The sequence below is a fragment of the Geotrypetes seraphini genome, chromosome 10, assembly GCF_902459505.1.
Source record: "Geotrypetes seraphini chromosome 10, aGeoSer1.1, whole genome shotgun sequence".
Classification (NCBI taxonomy): Eukaryota; Metazoa; Chordata; class Amphibia; order Gymnophiona; family Dermophiidae; genus Geotrypetes; species Geotrypetes seraphini.
In genome coordinates this window covers 50,103,002-50,127,307 of record NC_047093.1, presented here as the reverse complement: position 1 = coordinate 50,127,307, position 24,306 = coordinate 50,103,002, and the positions used below count along the sequence as shown (strand labels likewise).

General features: G+C 44.9%; 1 protein-coding gene across 8 annotated transcripts in view; it reads right to left on the bottom strand.

Moving 5' to 3' along the window:
• Positions 1-4,258: 4,258 nt before the first annotated feature.
• The window catches only part of SPTAN1 (spectrin alpha, non-erythrocytic 1), a 160,683-nt gene continuing 140,635 nt past the window's right edge, over positions 4,259-24,306 (bottom strand). For all 8 annotated transcript variants that reach the window (XM_033960196.1, XM_033960194.1, XM_033960195.1 and 5 more), the window contains one exon: positions 4,259-4,531. In XM_033960196.1, coding sequence (XP_033816087.1) covers positions 4,406-4,531 — 126 coding nt within the window. In that variant the 3' untranslated portion in view covers positions 4,259-4,405. The remainder of the gene's footprint in view (positions 4,532-24,306) is intronic.

Here is a 24,306-nt window from a genome sequence, read left to right as displayed (position 1 = left end):
GAAATTGCACCTAGAACCCACTCAAACTTTAGAGTTCATTGTGGCCCCCTGGACATGACCCAAACTCGTGCCTTTCTGTCTCCACAAAGAATCAATACTCTACTTCAAATGTCAGACAGTCTTTTGACGTTGCATGACAGCACATCAAATGTGACTCCTCGCACAAGACTTCTATAGTACATATAACTCTTTTTGCTCATTTATATCTCAGAGAGCTACAATGGGCACTTTTCAACCCATTGGTCTGAAGCCACTGGTATACTATCCCAACAGATCAGAGTAACCTCATAACATAACCTCATAACATCCTCATAACAACCTCATAACAACCTCATCCTCATAACATCCTCATAACAACCTCATCCTCATAACCTCATAACATAACCTCATAACATCAGTCTCTTTAGTGGAAGTCAGCACTGACCAATCTCTCCAGGGGTCTTCTATTCCAAGCACATCATCAAAAGGTATTAACAACTGATGCTTCCATGCTTGGACGGGGATCCCATCTTGATGGTCTCCATACCCAAGGCACCTGGTCCCCTTCTGAAAGAGCTTTCCATATCAATCTCCTTGAGCTTCAAGCAATTCACAATGCTTTGTGCACATACAGGATCATCTCAATCAAGTACTGTAGTGCTCATCTGCACGGACAACCAAGTAGCCATATACTGCAGAGTTAGCTGGAGGAAGCCCTACCTTCCTTTTGGTGGAGGGCAGCGTATCATGCTCTCATGCTTCTGGAGGCGCAGGCAACGTCCACTTATCAACAACGTCGCTTCTGGATAACCTGGGAACCCCTGTATTCAACAACTGTCAGCCAGGGCATGCAGCTTTGTCTTGAATACTTTGAATTTATAAGCTGGGACAATGGAGTGTACTCATCTCGGTGACAAGGAGGGGGAGGGATGGGAGGACCAGAGAGGCAGCCCTTATCATAGACTGCTTAGCAACCTTTTATAAGAACATAAGTATCGCCTCTGCTAAGTCAGACCATGGGTTCATCACGCCCAGCAGTCCGCTCCCACGGTGGCTCCCCAGGTCCTTGACCTGTAAGTGACAAGAAATAGGTATAACGGAACAAGTGCTGGATTGGTTTATTTCATACTTCAAAGATTGCTCATCTACAGTTTCATTCAATGGCTCTTCTTTAGACAGGTTTCATAATCATTTTGGTATTCCCCAAGGGTTCATTTTATCTCCCCTACTCTTTAATATCTTCCTAGCTCCTCTGATTATTCTTGGACAATCGATTGACTTTACTGTATTCGCTTATGCTGATGATATACAGCTAACACATCCAATCGATTTGAATAACCCCAGACATATCAGCTATCAATCAAAAGTTGGAAAAAAATAAGTAGGTGGCTTAATTCTAACATGCTTTCACTTAATATAAAAAAAATTAAAATCCATGGTCTTCCCACTCAAAAAGGGTCAAGCACTGCTTTCACCTTTAGAATTTAGATCCACACACATCCAATCTGTAAGAACTATTAAACTTCTGGGAATTATCCTAGATGATACACTTTCGTTGCATGATCAAATCAGTTCAGTGGTACAAAAATGCTTTTTCCATCTACAAATGATACGTTCACTTGCTAAGTCTCAAGATCAAGCATCTCTCAACGTCCTTATTCACTCACTAGTCATCTGTCTGGACTACGGCAACACTCTTTACAATGGAATTATAAAAAAAGAAGTCAGACGCTTACAGTTAATCCAGAATACAGCCATTAAAATAATCTATAATGCAAAAAAAATTTGATCACATAACACCTTTACTGATTAAATCCCATTGGCTCCTAATCTCACATCGTATCACTTATAAAATAATATTGTTGACATTTAAAACTAGACAAACCAGGCAACCAGAATTTATTAATAGACTTCTCATACCCCATTCCACCCAACGTACACTCCTTTCATCTTACCAGAACTTACTCGTAATCCCATCATTAAGGGTTATTAATACTGTGAGAAATTGCATTTTTTCTGTTACTGTACCCACATTATGGAACTCGGCACCAGCTTATATTCGAGAAATTAATTCATTAGACAAATTTAAATCCAGCTTAAAAATTATGCTTTTGAAGATGCTTTTGCAGTGCAAACGTCCCTTTAAGGATGTTCTCTTTTAACTAAATACAGATACTCGTCGATTTACGACCTATGCAAGTTATGACTGTTCTACTTTATGATGCGTTTCAACAGTTTCCCCTGCCAGCTGTTAGCAGTGCCAGTCTCCCACACTCCCAAGTTTTGCTATGCAGCAGTAATAAAATATCATTATCCAGTCTAATATTCTTGCCTTAATTTAACATAGGCCGACTTACGTCCCGATCAACTTATGACCGTCAGTCGGAACCAATTGCGGTCATTAAGTCGACGAGTACCTGTAGTAGAATTTTCTTCTGACCAGCCTTTCTGCTCATGAAAAATACTGCAGTGTCCACCCTATCTTTTGTTTTCCCCATTTTTGGTTTTTCCTTTTAAATTATTGTAGTTCTTCCCTCTCCTTATTGTGCCAGTATAGTCGTCTGTTTTAAAGTTTAGTTTTGTTGTTGTTGCTGTTTTTGGGTTGTTGTTTTATAAACTTTGATGTTATTTTATTATTCTATCTTAATTGTCTTTACCCTACACAAATGTATTATGAATATTAGCAACTTTGAAAAGGCGGGATAACAAAATTTAAATAAACTTGAAACTTGATAGTTGATAACATGCTCATAACAGTTGTAGGTGTTAGTCTTAGTAGAAACTGATCGGTGATGAAGTGGAATCTAACCTGCTCCTTCTTGTAGGGGTGAGGGGTGTAAGGGAGAGATAGGATTTTAAAGCGAATATTGAGAGTTTTGTGTGATTGTTTCTCTTTGTTGGGTGCACTTTCACTATTTTTGTCAATCAGTGGGGGGGGATGGAGTTTTGGAATTTAGTTGTGGATGCTGTCTACCACAATGGAAGACTCAAAGCTTTGTATGACTTTGTTTATTGCATTGTTGTATGTAGCTGTTGCTTATCTCTGTGTTCTCCATAAACAAGATTTTCTTAAAAAAAAAAAAAAAAAAAAAAAAGGGTTCTATACTGTTCATCGGGGCCCATAAGAGCCCAGGGCCCTGATACAGATATGACTGCACTTATTTTGTAGTTGGGATTGGGGATGGCTGCGATCTACTCGTCAATTTTGTTTAAAAACTGATGATAATCCTCTGCTACTTGGTCAGTTTCGATTCTGTTTTCTGTTGATTTATATTATATGGATGACCATATTTTATATTGTATTTATCATCAATAAAAACATTTAAACAAATTTCATCTAACATCAAACAGTCTTGTAAAGGCTTCCTGCAGCTCTTCATAATTTGTTTCAAACAATTTTGAATACATTTTTTGCTTTTGCTCATGTTTCCTTTGCCAGATAAAATTTTCATGTGTTAAATGGCACTGGTTCTAGTCCCAACCTAGGCCACTCCATTAATCATCTTTTTCCCCCATTGTGAAAACTGATCATTAGTTCTGCTTCCTAGGTCATAGGCCACATGCTGACAGGCACTTATGTGGTTTATGAAAGGTGGTAGTAATTTCATGATTAGTTGAAAATTTGACCACTGCTGAGGATGTTGCTTAGATGAGAAATTCTGGTCATTACATATGTAACATTTCAATGGCTTATTTGGGGGAAGAATGTATAAAAATACGGGGGAAAATGCCTAGGACAATATGAGTGGTTGCTATAGTATAACTCCACAGGCTACTATGTACAATAGTGGTTCTCAATCCAGTCCTCAGGTACACAGCCACTCACGTTTTTGGGATACCCATTATAAATATGCACAAGAACGATCTACAGACAATATGGGTAGGCATGTACATTTTTGGAATGTACTTTCACTGTGGGTATCCTGAAAATGTAATTGGTTATATTTGACAAATTCCTTGCCTAATCAGATGACCTCTCTCAGATATTCTTTCCCCTTATAACCCCAATGTATTATGTAATTTCTTTCTCTCATGTATTCCTTCCCTATGCTTCCCTAATTATTATGTAACTTCCTTCTTATTACATTGTATATTTCGCTGATTGTCCAGCCTTCTTTCTATGTGAACCGCCTAGAAGTCAGTTTGACTATGGAGGTATAGAAAAATAATGTTATTATTATTATTATGTACTAAAAACTGGATTTAGAACTCCTGAGTCATATTATCTGATATATACGGTAGTTGCTTATTATTTTGCTAAATGAGGACTCAAAATTACTGCCATTTCAAGTACTATTTTATTGATGAGCATTACATTCTGGTTTCTGAGAGGTGAACCAGTTAAAATTTGAATTGAAATCACTCTAGATAAATAAGAGAAACATGCATGAGTAGAAATGGCAAATGTATTATTCATTTATAACACTCAGTTTACGAAGAGAGAACGTGTGAATTCAATGTAGTCATAGGAAGAGGGCAGTTCTCGGCCTTTGCTGTCCATGTAGGGTTTCATGTGTGACACACAGTAATCAGCTTGCTCCCGAGACAGGTTCTGAAAAGCAAAAATACAAAATTTACTTCTTTGTTCTAACATCCTAGAAAATTCAACCCATGAATACATGTGACTGTCTCTAGGAAAAGGTGCTTAGAGTAGTGAATCTAAAATATTGAGAATGATCAATTTTTCAAGTCATGAGTCCCTAAGTAGTCTGCACAAATTATATATTCTATAGTGTCCCTCTAGACTGGCACAAATGGGTTATGCATGCCCACCAGCAGATGAGAGACTGAGAACTTACCAAGTTTCAAACCAAACCCTATAAGTGCAGTCCCCGTGTCCAGTCTGTTCGCAGTCTCAGCAGATAGCAGTGTTAAGTCTGTAGAGTTCTAAACAGTTTGTGCCAAGGAGGATTTAGGTGAGTTGACTTCTAGGCTGTTTAGCATAGTTTTCAAAAAAGTAATAAAATAAACCAAATCCCTCTCTGCCTATGTATTATTTTTCTGGCTACTGGACTGGGGTTGAGGCCTTCTGGGGGTCTCTCTCACACTCGGAGTGTCACACCTGGGTGGCCGGATCCCTCTCCCCTTTTGGATCCCTTTGGGGCCAAGAAGTTGTAGGTTTCAGCTGTTATTTATTGTGTGGGCTTAGTAGCTAGAGCCTGTCTTCGTTGGGCTAATCAAATTTTGGACAGTCATAATTGAAGCCTAGTTGATCGGGAGGCAGCTAAACTGGAGCTGGGTTCCTCTTTATTAGTGGATGCACTATATGATCTGCTCCACGCCTCTTCTAAGTCCATGGTTCTTAGTGTGGCAACACGATGGTTGTTATGGTTGTGGGGCTAGTCAGGGGATGCTGCTTCTTAAGTCTAAACTCAGCAAGTGTCTGTTTAGAGATGAACTGGATAAGCTGGTGAGAATGCTCATGAAGACTGAAGTTCCTCATCTTCTGGAAGAGGTACCACTGGAAAGATAGATTTTGTGAGGCTCACAGGTATAGGCTGGGCAAAGGGGGCAGTCTGTAGTGTAGTTGTTTCTTTCAGAGAGTTCAGTCCTTTGGGGAGGGGGGGGGGTTGCTATGGAGGCCAAGATTCTGGTTCATCAACAGCTACTTCGGGACTGGCTGCCCAATGAAGGCTTGGGGATCTAACCTCCAATTCCCGTGGGGGCTAGATTAAGAGACACATCAGGGGTGGACCCACATTACCTCAGATCAGTGGATGCTAGAAGTTGCTCGAGCCAGATATACTCTAAAGCAGTGGCTCCCAACCCTGTCCTGGAGGACCAAAAGCCAGCCAGGTTTTTGGGATAGCTCTAATGAATATGCAGAGAGCAGATTTGCATGCCTGTCACCTCCATTATATGCAAATCTCTCTCATGCATATTCATTAGGGCTATCCCAAAAACCCGACTGGCTGGTGGTCCTCCAGGACAGGGTTGGGAACCACTGCTCTAAAGTACACTCACTCCTAGTCAAGACGCTTTTGTGGAGTCTCCATATGTGGGCTATTGTACTGGTCCCATTTGAGGAAAGGGGACTCGGTTGTTATTCCATTTCTTTTATGGCCAAGAAAGAGGGCTCTTTCTGGCCCATTGTATACTTTGAAGGGAATTAATCAGGCTCTTTGCAGTCAGTTAATGTGGTGGTGCAATCTGGAGAATTTCTGACAATGGCCCATTTCCATATTCTGATTCATCCAGCACATCAAAGGTTCCTTTATTTTGCTGTTTTGGAACAGCTTTAATCAATTTTGAGCACTCCCTTTTGGCCTGGCTACCGCTCCTCACACCTTTTCCAAGGTGTGGAAAAGGCCACTGCTCTTCAGAAAAGGGCATCTTAGTTCACCCTTATCTGGATGACTGGGTGTTCCAAGTGAAATCATGTCAGAGCTTCAGAATCACGAACAGGTGCTGCAGTCATTGGGCTGGGTAATCATCTTAGCCCAAAGACATTTACAGCTGACTCAGAAATAGTTTGGAGTGTGTTTTGATATGAGTGGGCAGGATTTTCCAGGTGCTGGTAAAAGCTCACAAGCTGCAGACTCAAGTGCAGTCTTTATTGAGATCTCAAAATCCTCAGGCTAGGGAGTATTTTTGCAGGTGCTAGGATCCATGGCTGCGACCCTGGAGGTAGTACAGTGGACTAGGGCTCATACAAGATCTCTTCAGGTGGCTCTAACACATGCTTTGGAGGCCAGTCTTTCGCTGGCGGACTGTCATTTGGGGAAGGGGAGCGAGTCTTCACCTTCTTCTATGATCTTGGTGATGACAGATGCCAGCCTTTCTGGTTGGAGGGGCCCATTGTGCAGACCACATAGCTCAGGGCCAGTGGCTGGTTGAAGAAGTGGCCAAGTTGATCAATGTTTTAGAAATCAGAGTGATTCAGTTGCTGTTGCTTGCTTTCAGGGTGATCTCCAGAGGAATGTGGTAATGATGTTGTCCGACAACACCAGGGCATGTGAATATCAGGGGCATGAAGAGCCATTTGATGGTTGAAGCAGTAGTCCTTTTCATGGATTGGGTGGAAAGTTATCTAGCGGAGCTGTCTGCAGCTCATGTGGCAAGCATCAACAACATGGAAGTGGACTATCTTAGCAGAATCTCCTGGATCCAGGGAAGTAAAGGGCAAGTCTAAAGGTGTTTGGTCTCATTGTCAGCAAGTGGGGCCTCCCAATCATGGATTTGATGGCAACCTTGATGAATGTCCAGGTCTCTCAAATTTTCAGCAGCAGAGGGGAGCTGATTCAGTTTTGGCCTGTACAGAGAAGCCTGTGTGTGTTTCCTCCTTGCCTCCTGTTCAGTAGTCATCCATAGTAGATGACGGCAGATAAAGACCCGAATGGTCCATCCAGTCTGCCCAACCTGATTCAATTTAATTTTTTTTTTTTTTTTTTAATTTTTTCTTCTTAGCTATTTCTGGGCAAGAATCCAAAGCTTTACCCGGTACTGTGCTTGGGTTCCAACTGCCGAAATCTCTGTTAAGACTTACTCCAGTCCATCTACACCCTCCCAGCCATTGAAGCCCTCCCCTGCCCATCCTCCACCAAACGGCCATACACAGACACAGACCGTGCAAGTCTGCCCATTAACTGGCCTAGTTCAATATTTAATATTATTTTCTGATTCTAAATCTTCTGTGTTCATCCCACGTTTCTTTGAACTCAGTCACAGTTTTACTCTCCACCACCTCTCTCGGGAGCGCATTCCAGGCATCCACTACCCTCTCCATAAAGTAGAATTTCCTAACATTGCCCCTGAATCTACCACCCCTCAACCTCAAATTATGTCCTCTGGTTTTACCATTTTCCTTTCTCTGGAAAAGATTTTGTTCTACGTTAATACCCTTCAAGTATTTGAACGTCTGAATCATATCTCCCCTGTCTCTCCTTTCTTCTAGGGTATACATATTCAGGGCTTCCAGTCTCTCCTCATATGTCTTCTGGCGCAAGCCTCCTATCATTTTCGTCGCCCTCCTCTGGACCGCCTCAAGTCTTCTTACGTCTTTCGCCAGATACGGTCTCCAAAACTGAACACAATACTCCAAGTGGGGCCTCACCAATGACCTGTACAGGGGCATCAACACCTTCTTCCTTCTACTGACTACGCCTCTCCAGTGGATCAAGCAGCATCCGGATCCAGTGGTGGTGGTAGCTCCAGATTGGCCATGTTAACCCTGGAACAGAGATCTGATGTGGCTCCTGGTGAAGGAGCCTCTCCAGCTACCTGATGTGGAAGATCTACTAACTCAGGAACCAATGTGTATGGAAGATCAGACTCAATTCTCAAATTCTCGTTTATGGCCTGGCTGTTGATGGAGCATTTGAGAGAGGGGGGGGGGGGGGGATATTCCAGTCAAGCCATTGCTACTCGTTTGCATGCTAAGAAGCAGTCTACGTCCCTTGCTTATGTGCAAGTTTGGTGTATTTTTGAGGCATAGTGTGATGAATGAAACATTCTACTACTTAAAGCTACTGTACATTCTTGACTGCTTACAGGCTTTTAGATAAGGGATTGGCCTGATCTTCACTGAAGTTTATAGTTTATAGTTTATTCAATTTTTGATTAAACGCTTTTTCGTTTCTTCAAAGCGTTGTACAGAATAAAAATAATTTTACAGTAAAAAGTAAATAAAACATTTAATACAAACTTTCTATAATCGACATGACTGACGGCAGAACGTATTAGGTAATTATAGGCAGGCATGCAATAGACACGATTGGTAAAGGGGGTAAGAAATACAATTGATAAAGTAAAATTAAGAAACATTTAAGGTAAACACAAAAGGAATTAGGGAGATGGGTATGAAATAAAAACAAATATTAATTATTTAATCTCTAAAATGAGCCTCTTTTTTTTTTTATTTTATTTTATTTTATTTTTTTTTTTCAGTTAAAAGCTTCGTTAAAAAGGAAACATTTTAAGTTGCTTTTAAATTTTTTAAAGTTTTTTTCCACTTTTAAATATAGTGGAAGAGTGTTCCAGATTGTAGGGGCTGTAACTGAAAAAATTGAGGTACGGCGTGTGCCAATATTTTTTAGGGAAGGAATGTTGAGGTTAAATTGAGATCTTGGTGGGTCGTATGGAATCAGTAATCTGTCTATGAAGGCTGGGGCATTTGACTGCAGAGTTCCGAATGTTAAAAGGGCAATTTTATATGTTACTCGTTGTGAGACTGGCAACCAATGGGCATTTTGAAGGAGAGGGGTTACATGATCATACTTCTTTGCTCCTGAAATTATCTTAATAGCAGTATTTTGAATCAACTGCAAACGTTTTAAGTCTTTATGATATATTCCTTTTAAAAGTGAGTTACAGTAATCTAATTTCGATATAACGAGTGAATGTATCAGAATATTGAGAGAACTAATGTCGAGAAGAGGGGCTAATGATCGGATCATTCTCAGTTTATAAAAACAATTTTTAACTAAGGCGCTTATTTGAGGTCGAAATGTTAATTTATTGTCTATGAGAACACCTAAAATTTTTATAGTTGTGACTGATGATAGTGGAATGTTATCAATAATGACTGGAGAAATTAGTTGAGCTCCCTCTTTTCCTGGGAAAAGGAGGGTATTAGTTTTTGAGATGCTCAGTGATAATTTATTGATGTTTAGCCAGTCATGAATTTTACTTAATTTTTGATTAATTGCCTGAATCTCAGAATGATTGGTTGGGTCAATGGGGTGTAGAATTTGTAGATCGTCGGCATAAGCGTATACTGTAAACCCTATTGATTGACAAAGAGTCAGAAGAGGAGCCAAGTAGATATTAAATAATAAAGGCGATAAAATAGAACCTTGTGGGATTCCAAAGTTAGAGTGGTAAGGATTTGATTTTGTTGTGTTGAACTGTACTGTGTAGGTTCTATCGGAGAAATAGGAGCGGAACCATTCCAGGGCATGATCAACTACGCCTATGGATTCAAGACGTTGTAATAAAAGATAATGGTCGATGGTATCGAAAGCTGCAGCAAGATCCAAGGAGATTAGGAGAACGGATTTATGGTGATCTAAATAATAATTTATGGATGTAGTGAGACCAAGTAATGAGTACTCTGTAGAATGGTTGGTACGGAAACCAGTTTGATTGGGGTGGAGTACATGTGTTTTGTCAACGAAGTCTGTCAATTGTTGAAAAACAGTTTTTTCAGTTAATTTACATAGAAATGGAAGATTTGCTATTGGTCGATAGTTAGAACATTTATCGAGATTATTTTTTGGGTCTTTGATGATTGGGTTAATGATAGAGTGTTTCCAGTCTGGTGGAACATTGGCTGTAGATAAACAAGTGTGGATTATTTGAAGAATGTATGATCCGAAAACTGTAAAGTGTCGTTTCAGGAAAAGTGGAGGAATAGGATCTAGGATAGAGCCTTTAGTATTCATACAATGTAAGTTATTTTCAATGGCTTTTAATGATGGAGGGATAAAATTAGATAGAGTAGCACGATGTGTTTGATTCGCGGCTGTAATAACCTCATTTTCAGGAGGGCTGAATAGATTAGTGATACTAGGTAAGTTATTAGCGATTTTGGATCGAATCAGAATGATTTTTTCTTGAAGAAGGTGCAAGTGGCAGCATTGGCCTGTTTTCTGGGATTCCTTAAAGGTTGTTCTCTGGTGACACATCCAGATGTGGTGTGGTTCTTTTGTAGTGTGTGTCTTATTCGTAGCTCCAGACAGTCCCTCCATTCCTCCTCAGGATCTCAATCTGTCTTGTCAGAACTGGTGTCTGCTCTTTTTGAGCCCTTATCCAGTTGTGCGCTGAAAGATCTGACTTTGAAAACAGTATTTCTAGTGGACTTGTATTTTGTTGCATGGTCTGTCATGCAGAGACCTCTCATTCTTTTTTTCAGGACAACGTGCAGCTCCAGATAGTTCCTTCCTTCTAAATGTGGAGTCGGTGTTTCATGTAAACCAAACAATTTCTCTTCCAGTTTTATGCAATCGTGCTTGGTCAGAGGAGCAGAAGCGTTTGCATTATTTAGATGACCAGAGGATTTTACGGTAGTATTTGCAAATGACTCAGTATTCTGATCTCTTTTGTGTTGACTGGTGGTTCCAGGACAAGCAAGGCTGCTTCCAAGGCTAGAAATGCACGGTGGATTAAGGAGACAAATTATGGCATCAGCCTATTTGCTCAAGGGTAAGCAGGTTTCACTGTTGTTGAAGGGCTCAGGCAGCTTCGTGGGTGGAGCACTCCTTAGTTTCACCTCAGTAGATCTGTAAGGTGGTAGTTTGGTCTTCATTCCATTCCTTTGTTTAGTATTACAGGATGGAAGTCCACATCCGTCAGGATGAAGTATTTGGAGCAAAAGTCTTGCAAGCGGGACTTTGATGGCCCTGCCCTTGATGATGGTCACTGCTTTGGTACTTCCGATCTGCAGGTCTAGAGGGATACTATGGAATTAGAAATTAGGGCTTACCTGCTAATTTGCTTTCCTTTAGTTCCTCTAGACCGGCACAGGGCCCACCCTTTGCCTATCGGTCTATTCTATATTTGTTAAGATTTCATTTTTAGGCTGTGAGGGGTTGGTTCCTTTGTGCTTACATATTTCCAAGGCCAGGAGTGTTTATATTTACGTTACTCTGTTCAAAAAAAGAAAAAAAAATGTTCAGGGACCAGCATAATCTAGGTTGTCCAGATTGTGTGTGGTGATTTCCCATTCTAGGCAGCAGCAGCAAAGAAACCTTGACCCAGAGGAGGGGTAGAGGATACAGTGGTATGAGGAAGTGTTGGTCACATTTGGGATTCTTTAATCTGCTTGGCTATTCATATACTTTCAGGGACTGCACAGGCCCACTTATAGTTTTGTTTTAAACTCAAATCTCCATCTGTGCTGGTCTAGAGGGACTACAGGAAAGCAAATTAGCAGGTAAGCCCCAATTTCTCCTTTGAACTTCTGTAGCTTTTTCTCCACATAAAAGGATGAGATTTTGACTAGTGTAATTCAAACTGGTTGACAAGCAAAACTAAAGAACTTAAATTCTATGTAGTATGAAAATAAAAAACATATAGACAATAATACAACTATAAGAAAAGGCAGCTATCTGGAACACACGCCAAAATAATCAAAAACAAGAGAAAGATATATGGAGAGAGAGAGACCTCAAAGAAATAGAGCCTATATATTCAGTCCAACAAGTGGGCTAAGTACACCATGAACCAAAAAAACCCCACACCAATGGCTTTTTTGTCATATTTTCCACAGATTTTGGCAGATTCTTATGAAATTCAGTGCATCGAGTTCTGAATGAAGCTGATGTAAAATGTAAATATTTCCTAGCAAACCAGAACACTACCTTGTGAAAATGAATTGTGAACAGAATAAAAACATATAAAAAAGTTTTATGGTGTACTGTATATTGCAGAAAAATGTCAAGTCAAAAAGTAATGTTTCAATTAAGCAGATGTTTGAAGTGCACTCCCTTTGCACAAAGACATGTCCTCAGCCTTGGCTGCCATTGATCTATGGACTTGTCAATGCTTCAACTAAGCCCAGGGATGAGGCAGTGTTTAAGGTCTTTGACGTCAGCTATCGCTGTCTGATAGGTGTGTTCCTGTATCAGCCCTCAAATCCAGTAGTCAACTGGGTTTAAGTCTGGTGAATTCGTAGGCCAGAGGGCTGGACCAATGAAGTCTGGGGTCTCCTGATGTAGCAGATGTTGAAGAAAGGTATCAATAAACTGACAGGACCATTTCAAAAGAGAATTTCAAGCCGCCACTATCAGATGGCCCAGAGGATTAATTAAAGTCATAAATTTAGGGCAGTATTACATTACATTACATTACAGATTTCTATTCCGCCATTACCTTTCGGTTCAAAGCGGATTACAATAAGAATTGTGGAGGGAAGGGTTATAAAGTTAGATCAGAGATAGTTTCTGAGAGAGGGAAAGGTAGAATCAGGGGTAGGGGAGAGGGAGGTATTCATGGTATTAGGCTTTACTCAGGGATTTCTTGAAGAGTATAGTTTTTATATCCTTTCTGAACCTCATGTAGTCAGGGGTTGATATCAATAGGGTGGAGATTTGATTATCTAGTCTTGCTGCTTGAGTGGCTAGTAGGCCGTCGTAAAGTTTTTTCTGTTTTACTTCCTTGATTGTGGGGTGAGTGAAAGGGGTGTGTGTTTTTCTATGCCTGGTAGAGGTAGTTTGGATAAGGCGGTTGTTTAGGTAGGTCGGGCTGTCCCCGTTTATAGTTTTAAATAGTATACATTAGAATTTAAATTGTATTCTTTCTTGGATTGGAAGCCAGTGTGAATCGATGTATGCCTCAGTGATGTGGTCATATTTCTTCAATGAGTAGACGAGTCTCAAAGCTGTATTTTGAATTTTTTGTAGTTGTTTAATCATTATTGCCGGGCAGGGGAGGTAGAGGATGTTGCAGTAGTCGAGTATACTGAGGATTAGTGATTGTACTAGAAGCAGAAATTGTGGTCTTTCGAAGAATTTTCGGACTTGTCTAAGGTTTCTCATGACTGCAAAAGATTTCTATATCGTTTTGTTTATTTGTGGTTGCATGGTGCAGCCCCTGTCAATAGTCATTCCAAGTAGTTTTAGGGAGGTTTGTAGAGGGTAGTTGATAAGAATTGATTACTAAGTTGGTAGTGGTAGGGACTTTGTTATTTTCTAGGAGGATGAATTTAGTTTTGTCTGGGTTGAGCTTCAGTTTGTGATTTTCCATCCACGTCGTAACTGTAGCTAGTGTTCGGTGTATAAGAACATAAGAAATGCCTCTGCTGGGTCAGACCCGAGGTCCATCATGCCCAGCAGTCCGCTCACGCGGTGGCCCAACAGGTCCCGGACCTGTGTAGTAATCTTCTATCTATACCCCTCTATCCCCATTTCCAGTAGGAATTTATCCAATCCTTTCTTGAACCCCAGTACCGTACTCTGCCCTATTACGTCCTCTGGAAGCGCATTCCAGGTGTCCACCACACGTTGGGTAAAGAAGAACTTCCTAGCATTTGTTTTGAATCTGACTCCTATCAGCTTTTCCTAATGCCCTCTTGTTCTTTTGTTATTAGAAAGTTTGAAGAATCTGTCCCTCTTTACTCTCTCTATGCCCTTCATGATCTTATAAGTCTCTATCATATCTCCTCTAAGTCTCCTCTTCTCCAGGGAAAAGAGACCCAGCTTCTCCAATCTCTCAGAATATGACAGGTTTTCCATACCTTTTATCAGATGTGTCGCTCTCCTCTGAACCCTCTCGACTAACGCCATATCCTTCTTAAGGTACGGCGACCAATATTGGACGCAGTACTCCAAATGCGGGCGCACCATCGCCCGATACAACGGCAGGATAACTTCTTTCGTTCTGGCTATAATACCCTTTTTGATTATACCAAGCATTCTATTCGCTCTCTTAGCGGCCGCAGCACACTGTGCCGACGGCTTCATTGTCATGTCCACCATTACCCCCAAGTCCCTTTCCTGGGTACTCTTATTCAATAACATCCCTCCCATTGTATAGTTGTACCTCGAGTTTCTGCTCCCCACATGTAATACTTTACATTTCTCAATGTTGAACTTCATCTGCCATTTCACCGCCCATTCTTCTAGTTTGTTCAAGTCCCTTTGCAATTCTTCGCAGTCCTCTGTAGTCTGAGCTCCATTAAATAGTTTGGTGTCGTCCGCAAATTTTATTATCTCGCACTTCGTCCCTGTTTCTAGATCATTTATGAAGATATTAAAAAGCAGTGGCCCGAGCACCGAGCCCTGCGGGACACCACTCATGACCCTCCTCCAGTCGGAATAGTGACCCTTCACTCCTACCCTTTGTTTTCTACCCTCCAACCAGTTTCTGATCCATCTATGTACGTCTCCTTCCACCCCATGGTTCTTCAATTTCCGGAGTAGACGTTCATGGGGCACCTTGTCAAAGGCTTTTTGGAAATCTAGATATATGATGTCTATGGGGTCTCCTTTGTCCATCCGTTTGTTGATTCCTTCGAAGAAGTGCAATAAGTTTGTTAGGCACGATCTTCCCTTGCAGAAACCATGCTGGCTGGTTATCAGAAGTTCATGTTTTTCAAAATGTTGATCGATGTTTTCTTTTATCAGTGCTTCTGCCATTTTCCCTGGAACCGAAGTCAGGCTCACCGGCCTGTAGTTTCCCGGGTCACCTCTTGATCCCTTTTTAAAGATGGGCGTAACATTGGCTATCTTCCAATCTTCCGGGATCTCGCCTGTTTTCAGGGATAAGTTGCAAATTTGCTGCAGTAGTTCTGCTATCTCCTCCTTTAATTCCTTCAGAACCCTAGGATGTATGCCATCCGGACCCGGGGATTTGTCAGTTTTTAGTTTTTCTATCTGCCTACGAACGTCCTCAAGGCTCACTTCTATGGATGTTAATTTTTCTGCTTGACTTCCGTTGAAGAATTGCTCAGGATCCGGTATGTTGGACGTGTTTTCGTTTGTAAATACAGACGAGAAGAACATGTTAAGCCTTTCTGCCACTACCTTCTCCTCCTTCACCACTCCCTTCCTGTTTCCGTCGTCCAGCGGTCCCACTTCCTCTCTAGCCGGCTGCTTCCCTTTATCTCTAGTCTGTCATTGCTAGCTTTGGTTGGTCAAAGGGTATTAGGATGGTGATGTCATCAGCTTAGCTGTAAGAGGTTAGACCTTGTTTGTTCAGGTAAACGTCGAGAGAGGCTGTATATAGGTTGAAGAATGTAGGGGATAGTGGAGATCCTTGTGGGACTCCGCAGGGGTTGGACCAAGGTTTGGATTTTTCTTTGTCTGATTTTACTTTGTATGATCTGGATTTTAAGAAGCCTTCAAACCATGAGTATGTTATGGTCAACTAGGTCGAAAGCCACCGTCAGGTCCAGCTGTATTAGCAGTATGTCGATAAGGGAGCCTAGTAGTGACTCAGTTAGTTCTGAAGCCAGATTGCGTGGGGTGGAGTAGGTTATGGTCTTCGAGATATTTATTGAGGAATTTGGCTACTAGTCCTTCTGTTAGATTGAGGTATTGAGGCGATTGGTCTGTAATTGGATTGGTTGTCTGTTGGACCTTTTGGGTCTTTTAGGATTGGGGTGATGATGATTTCCCTGAGGTTAGTTGAGAAGGTGCCATCTGTGAGCATGGTTTGTATCCAGTGTAGGAGTAGGGTACGGAACTTAATGCTCGCTGATGATAGGAGATAAGGTGGGCAGTGGTTGAGTTCACAGAATGCACGGCTGTATTTATTGTAGAGTTTGTTGAATTCGGTCCAATGTATCTTTGGGAATTGGGACCAAGTTCTGTCTGCAGCGCATGATGTAGGAGGCATTATCCCAGGACAAGCAGGCATGATATTCTCACATGTGGGTGACGTCATCTACGGAGCCCCAGCGCGGACAGCTTTTCAAGCAAATTTGATTGAAGTTTCAAGTTTGCACACTGCACCACGCATGTGCTAGCCTTCCTGCCCACTAGAGGGCGCATCCCCACCTCGTGGTCCTCAGTTCAATTTCATCCGCGGAGCCAGAAGCCCTGTGGAAAATTGTGCTATCAATTTGCCTTCTGTCGCCGCGGCTGTGTTCTCTTTTCGACGCGGTCGCTGCGTTTGCATTTGTTTCTTTTATTTCATTGTTCAGTTATCGTCAAAAAAAAAAAAAAAAGTTTTATTTTTTCCGTCGCTCCGGGGGCTCCCGGTAGCCGCGGCCGTGGGACCTCGTCTGTTCCCGGCCGCTTTTTGGGCCCATGTCCCGGCCTGTGACCAGATTTAAAAAGTGCGGTCGGTGTGACCGACTCTTATCGATTACAGATCCTCACCGGTGCTGTTTGCGGTGCTTGGGGCCCCAGCACCCTACAGACTCTTGTGCCAGGTGTGCCACCTTTCAAAAGAGGGCTCTCAAACGCCGCAGGGCCCGCATGGCGGAACTTTTCGCCGTTGAGTCCCCGACCGGGAAGGCCTCGAGTTCGGCCTCGGCTTCGGCCCTGGCCTTGACCTCGGCCTCGGCCTCGGTCCCATCGAAGCCTGTTGCCTCGTCCAAGCCGGCCTCGGGTAAGTCTCCACTTCCCTCCTCAGCTCCAGGATCCACCAAAAAGCCATCCTCGGGCTCCTTGACGGCGGGAGGGTCTGCCTCCGCCCAGCCCAAGGTGTCCAAATCGATTGCCCCGAGGGAATACTCGAGACCGAGGTCGCCCTCTGAGGAGCATCGACAGGTGTTACCACCTGGGATGACCATCCCGGCTTTCCAGGACTTGCTCCGGGCTTTGATCGCCTCGGAGCTGTCCGGGGCCATTGAGCACCTGCAGCAGGCTTCGGCCTCGACTGCTTCGGTCTCGGCTGCCCCGCAGTCGGCGACCTCGGCCTCGGGTACTGGGGCTCCGGCTCCCGAGGTGCGTACTACCTCGACCTCGGCTTTGCCCTCGGACCCGGCTTCAGTGGGACAGCCTGAGCGTAGCGTGCGGCCCCGTGACAAGATGCGCCGGGTGCGGAGGCTCTCGTCCACTTCGTCCTCGAGGTCCTCGCGAGGCTCCTCGCCTTCGGGCAGGCCTCGGGCGAGGCGCCGTCCGAGGAAGGCCAAGCAGTCTCGGGCCACGCCTCGGAGGCGCGGTCGCTCGTCGCCACTCGGGGGCGAGACCTTACAGGTCTCGGAGCTCCGCCTGGATAACCCCAGTCTTTTTCGCTCCCCCGCCGGAGAGAGTTCCCATGCCTCCTCGCCGGGGCGGAAGGGACGGGCCTCGATACCTCGTACCCCGGGGGGTTCCCCCAAGGGGTCCTTCAGGCATGACCGGTCCCCGACCCCCTTGAGGTCCCGGGAGCGTGCCTCGTGGGGATCGGGGTCGGGTAGAGAGCCGAGGTATTCCCCCGAGGCCTCCCCCTTCGCCTCGGCGGGGAGATCTCGGTCTCCTTCTCCGCCTGCCAGACCTTCGTCATTCTCCAGGTTTGTGCAGGATATGGCGGAGGCTTTGGGCGTGGACTTGTTGGCAGGTTCCCATTATACCAAAGAGTTTTTGGAAGAGCAGGATCTTCCTGCTCCCCCATGGGAATCCCCTCGCCTTCCACTAAATAAGGTCCTCCACCAGACCCTCCTCAGAAATTTGGAAACCCCTCTTACGGTCACGGTGGTGCCGTCCAAGATGGAGTCGAAATACCGGACCCTCCTAAGGGGTTCGAGAGGGCGCAACTCTCCCACCAATCACTCTTGCTGGAGTCGGCGCTTAAGAGGACGCAACCTTCCAGGGTGTCTGCAGCGGTCCCGCCGGGGAGGGAAGGACGGACCCTCGACAAATTTGGTCGTCGCCTCTACGCTAACTCTCTTATGGCGACGAGGGTCTTGAATTACGCATTTTCATACTCTTCCTACTTGCGTACCATGGTGAAGGACCTCCCTAGTTTTCGGGAGGTCATACCTGATTCCCATAGGGAGAAGTTCGCCACCTTCATGTCAAATCTCTCTCAACTGCGCTTGTACCTATTCCATGCTGTGTACGACGCCTTTGAACTCGCCTCGAGGGTATCAGCCTGTGCGGTGGCTATGCGCCGCCTGGCGTGGCTCCGTACCCTCGAGATGGACCCCAACCTGCAGGAGCGTTTGGCGAACTTGCCCTGCGTGGGTTCTGAGTTGTTTGACGACTCTTTGGAGGCGGCGACCAAACGTCTATCGGAGCAGGAGCGCTCTCTTGCCTCCCTGGTCCGCTCTAAACCTAAGGCCCCGCCGCAAAAACCTTTCCGGCAGCCCCCGAGAAGATACCCGCAGAAATCTACGCCGGCCTTCTCGAGACCTCTGCCCCGACGCCCACCCCAACAGGGTAGGGGAGGTCAGTCAAAACCCCCAGCGCAGGGAGCGTCCAAGCCTGCGCCGTCTTTTTGACGGGATCTGCGGTTGGGGGCGGGCCCCCTCCGCGGTATCGCCGGACCCCCTCCCCATCGGGGGTCGACTCAGGTCCTTTTACGGGGCTTGGACCGAGATTACATCCGACGCATGGGTGCTCCGGACCGTCTCCGAGGGCTATTCGCTCAACTTCTTAGCACAGCCTCCAGACAGGCCGCCCAGCGCTTGCCCGTCCAATCGGAGCCAGTTGGCCCTTCTGGTCGAGGCCAGGGCCTTGTTGAGCCTGCGGGCGGTGGAGCTTGTCCCTCCCGACCAGCGGGGTCGAGGGTTTTACTCCCGTTACTTTTTGGTCCCAAAAAAGACCGGGGATCTACGCCCCATTTTGGACCTCCGGAAGCTCAACAAGTTCCTGGTCCGGGAGAAGTTCCGTATGTTATCGCTTCTGGTTTTGTACCCCCTGTTGGAGGAAGGGGATTGGATGTGCTCCCTGGACTTGAAGGAAGCATATACCCATGTTCCGGTGCATCCCGCTTTCCGCAAGTTCTTACGGTTCCAAGTGGGAGTTGCACCTTCAGTATCGGGTCCTTCCCTTTGGCCTGGCGTCGTCCCCTCGGGTATTCACAAAGTGTATGGTGGTAGTCGCGGCGGCCCTGCGCTCTCGGGGGCTACAGGTCTTTCCCTACCTGGACGATTGGCTGATCAAGGCCACGACCAGGGAGGGAGTTATTTTAGCGACCCAACAGACTATCATCTTACTTCAACGTCTAGGGTTCGAAGTGAACTTTCCCAAGTCTCAGTTGTGCCCGGCTCAGTCTCTCCAGTTTATTGGAGCCGTGCTGGACACGGTTCGCCTCCGCACTTTCCTCCCCCCTCCTCGGCGGGAGGCCTTGCTTCGGTTAAGTCGCCAGGTTTTGGGGCACTCTGTGGTGTCGGCGCAGCGTATGATGATCCTTCTGGGCCACATGGCGTCGACGGTCCACGTCACTCCCTTCGCCCGCTTGCATCTGAGGCTTCCTCAGTGGACTCTTGCCTCTCAATGGCGGCAGGATCTCGACCCAGTCTCGTGTCTGATAACAGTGACTCCTTCTTTGAGACGTTCGCTCCGTTGGTGGACCAACTCTTCCAGTCTTTCAGGGGGTTTGCTGTTTCTCGTTCCTCCGTGTCGCAAGGTCCTGACCACGGACTCCTCGGAGTACGCGTGGGGGGCTCATCTTGACGGTCTGCGAACGCAGGGTCTGTGGTCGGCCGAGGACCGTCTCTGTTACATCAATGTGTTGGAGCTTCGTGCCATCTTTCTGGCTGCGTGAGCTTTCAACCACCTACTGCACGATCAAGTGGTGCTCGTGCGGACGGACAACCAGGTGGCGATATACTATGTCAACAAACAAGGGGGAACGGGCTCTTGGCCTCTGTGCCAGGAGGCCCTGCGCCTTTGGGAATGGGCGGTCTCCCAGAACATATTCCTGCGTGCGGTTTACATTCAGGGAGAGAGGAACTGTCTGGCAGACAAACTCAGTCGTCTTCTCCAGCCGCACGAGTGGTCGCTGAACTCCCGGGTTCTACGCGAGGTCTTCGACCGCTGGGGGACTCCTCAGGTGGATCTGTTTGCCTCCCCGGAGACTCACAAACTACCCCTCTACTGTTCTCGGATGTACTCCCGGGACCGTCTCGAGGCCGATGCCTTTCTGCTCGACTGGGGGGGGAGGTTCCTTTATGCGTTCCCTCCTTTTCCTCTGATCTTGAGAACGCTGGTACATCTCAAATCGACCAGAGCCACTATGATTCTCATTGTGCCTCGTTGGCCTAGACAGCACTGGTTCTCCCTGCTGCTTCAACTCATTGTCAGGGAACCTCTGCTTCTGCCTGTCTTTCCCTCTCTGCTGTCTCAGAGTCGGGGTTCGCTGTTACATCCCAATCTTCAGTCTTTACATCTGACCGCTTGGTTCCTTTCCCCATGACTTCGGTTCCTGTTTCTCAGTCGGTGAGGGAGATTTTGGAAGCCTCGCGCAAGGCCTAGACTCGGCTTTGTTATTCCCAGAAGTGGACCAGATTTTCATCCTGGTGTTCCTCGAACCATCTGGACCCGAGTTCAGTTCCCGTGTCTTCGGTGCTGGAATATTTGTTGCATCTGTCGGAGTCGGGACTGAAGACGACTTCCATTCGGGTGCATCTCAGTGCCATTGCGGCGTTCCATCGGCATCTCGAGGGTCGATCTCTCTCTCTTCATCCTCTGGTTACTCGTTTCATGAGGGGTCTCGTGAATGTCCATCCTCCTCTGAAACCTCCTCCTGTAGTTTGGGATCTTAATGTGGTCTTAGCTCAACTGATGAAGCCTCCTTTTGAGCCTATCGACAAATCTCATCTTAAGTTTCTCACTTGGAAAGTGGTCTTTTTGATTGCGCTCACATCCGCTCGTCGGATTAGTGAGCTGCAGGCTTTGGTTGCGGATCCTCCTTTTACTGTGTTTCATCATGACAAGGTGGTTCTTCGCACCTATCCTAAATTTTTGCCTAAAGTTGTGTCTGATTTCCACCTCAATCAGTCCATTGTTCTTCCGGTATTCTTCCCGAAGCCCCACTCTCATCCTGGTGAGGCGGCGCTTCACACGCTTGACTGTAAGAGGGGGTTGGCCTTTTATCTCCAACGTACCAAGTCTCATCGGAAGGTTCCTCAATTATTTTTGTCCTTTGATCCTAATCGGTTGGGACATCCTGTTTCTAAGCGCACCTTGTCCAACTGGTTGGCTGCTTGTATTTCTTTTTGCTACGCTCAGGCTGGTCTCCCGCTCTCGGGTCGAGTCACGGGGCATAAGGTCCGAGCGATGGCAGCTTCGGTTGCTTTCCTCCGATCCACTCCTATAGAGGACATATGTAAAGCTGCCACTTGGTCTTCGGTTCATACGTTCACCTCCCACTACTGTCTGGATTCGTTGTCCAGAAGCGACGGCCGGTTTGGCCAGTCGGTGTTACGTAACCTATTTTCCTGAATTGCCATCCTCCCACCTGCCCTTTTTTGGTTGGCTTGGAGGTCACCCACATGTGAGAATATCATGCCTGCTTGTCCTGGGATAAAGCACAGTTACTTACCGTAACAGGTGTTATCCAGGGACAGCAGGCATATATTCTCACAACCCGCCCTCCTCCCCGGGGATGGCTTCTTTGCTGGATATGGAACTGAGGACCACGAGGTGGGGATGCGCCCTCTAGTGGGCAGGAAGGCTAGCACATGCGTGGTGCAGTGTGCAAACTTGAAACTTCAATCAAGTTTGCTTGAAAAGCTGTCCGCGCTGGGGCTCCGTAGATGACGTCACCCACATGTGAGAATATATGCCTGCTGTCCCTGGATAACACCTGTTACGGTAAGTAACTGTGCTTTATGACATCCATTAGGTGGGCTGGGTTATTCTTGAGGGTAGCTCTGGTGTTTGTGATTTTATTCTTGAAGTGTTCTGCTAGGAGAGAGGCTGAAGGGGCGGGGTTATTGTTTGTGATCATATAGGGTTTGGTGCTTGTTAGATCTTTTAATATTTGGAATAATTTTTTGGTGTCTTGGGTTTCTGTGCCTATTAGGTTTGTGTAATGTTTTTTTCTCTTTTCTTTTAATAGAAGTTAGTATTGCTTATTAGTATGTAGAATATAATAATAATAGTAACGTTATTTCTTCTATACTGCCATAATCTTACGACTTCTAGGCGGTTCACAGTGAAGAGAGCTGGGCAGTCAGTGAATTACAGAATACAAATGGCGAGGATGATACAGTACAGTCAGTGAATTACAGATTACAATTAGTAAAATACAATATGATACAATACAGTTAGTACAGTACATGTATTTCTCAAGTTATCAGCATGGAGTTAATCGTTTAGAACTGGTAACTGATTAGGAGATAAATCTGTTGAATAGTGCTGTCTTAATTTCTTTCTGAAATGTGATGTAGGTCAGCCTAGCTCTGTTGATGTAGTTGCCTAGCCAGGTCTGCTGTTTGCTAGCTTGAGACTTCAAAGTTCTGTCCATAAAGGACCTGTATTTGCAATCAGTGATCCTTGGGTAGGTACTTGAAAAAACTGATAATTCAAAAAATATGTTCTTTCCTAGACAGGAAACCCTTATTAAGACCTTCAATAGTCAGACTGTTAATCAAAGCAAAAATACTATCAGAACGAAAGATTAGGATTTTACCTTTGCTAATCTTTGTAAATCCACACTTTATTTCGGGACCAGTGGGTTATTTCCCTCCACCTGCCATGATCTATAGGAAGCTTCAAAATTTCAAAGGCTTTTACTCTTAAAATTGATCTTAACCTGCTCTCCCCAGGGCAAATCGCTGAATGAAGTGTGCTGGGTGTTTAGCTGTGAGCAAATTTGCCAGCAAAAAAACCCAAAACTTGCTGACCCCAAGCCGATGCATCGAGGATCGGTGAAAAGTTCCCTCCGCCATGTGGGAGAGGCCTTGACAATGGTGGCACAAGATTCGGGTGAGAGTGATTCAGAGCTCGACTTGATACAGGAGGAGATACATGGATCTCCTACCTCCAAAGTCTCAGCATCCATTACTAAAGCGGATCTTCAGCAGTGGGTGGCTGAAATCAAGATAGAAATGGTTGGTGTTAAGGGAAAAATTAAAGACACTGTCCATGAGATTTGGCAAGATGGATTTAGTGCATCGTGTGGAGGGCGCCGAACAGCGGATTGGGGAGCAGGAAGATTTGCTACAAGAGCTGCAATTCCACATCCTCTTAAGGAATGACCGGTGTTATGGTTGCAATTTACCATCTTTTTTGCCTCTGCTTTGTCACACAGGACTATAATTGACTTACAGGATTATATTTTAATTGGTTTACCTGAAATATCATTTCCTTCTCTGTTATAGTGTTTGCTGTATTTCATAAAGGCTGAGGTGCTCCCTCACATTCTGGCTCCCCCCCTTCAGAAGCTCCAATGGGATAGCAGTTCAGCCTTTCTCGTGCTATAAGCTCTGCTCCTCGTATTTGATTCCACTGGATATTAGCTTTGCCATTTCAATTGTTTCCAAATTATCTCTCAGCAAGTGCTTCTCCTTGGCACTCTTTGACCTACTTTTTGTCTTTAGTGGTTGACTTTTGGTCTCAGATGCCTGAGAGTTTTGGTCTATCGTGTCATCTTTTATCCTCTCGGTTATCAGGAACCTTTAGCCTGACTCTGCAACTTTTTAGTGCTAATTCCTTTCTACTGATTCATTTTCAAAAGGTAGGAGCTTTCCCTCAACCTTGAGTGGCAGTCTTGGGTCCAATCAACTCCCTACTTAGTGAGGAACTGTACTGCTACATCCTACAAGTTCTAACTGATATATGACATGAAAAAGGAAGGAAAAATTAGATCTTACTTGAGAAAGTTTCCATTAGTTTCCTTTACAAAGAGACTACCTTAAAAGAAATATGTAGACTACAAATTCTTCAAAACATCGCAATAAAAATTATCATGAAAAGAAAAAAATTTGATCATGTAACTCCACTGTTAAAGGAAAATCACTGGTTACCGGTAAACCATAGAATTACTTACAAAATAGCTTTACTCACACAT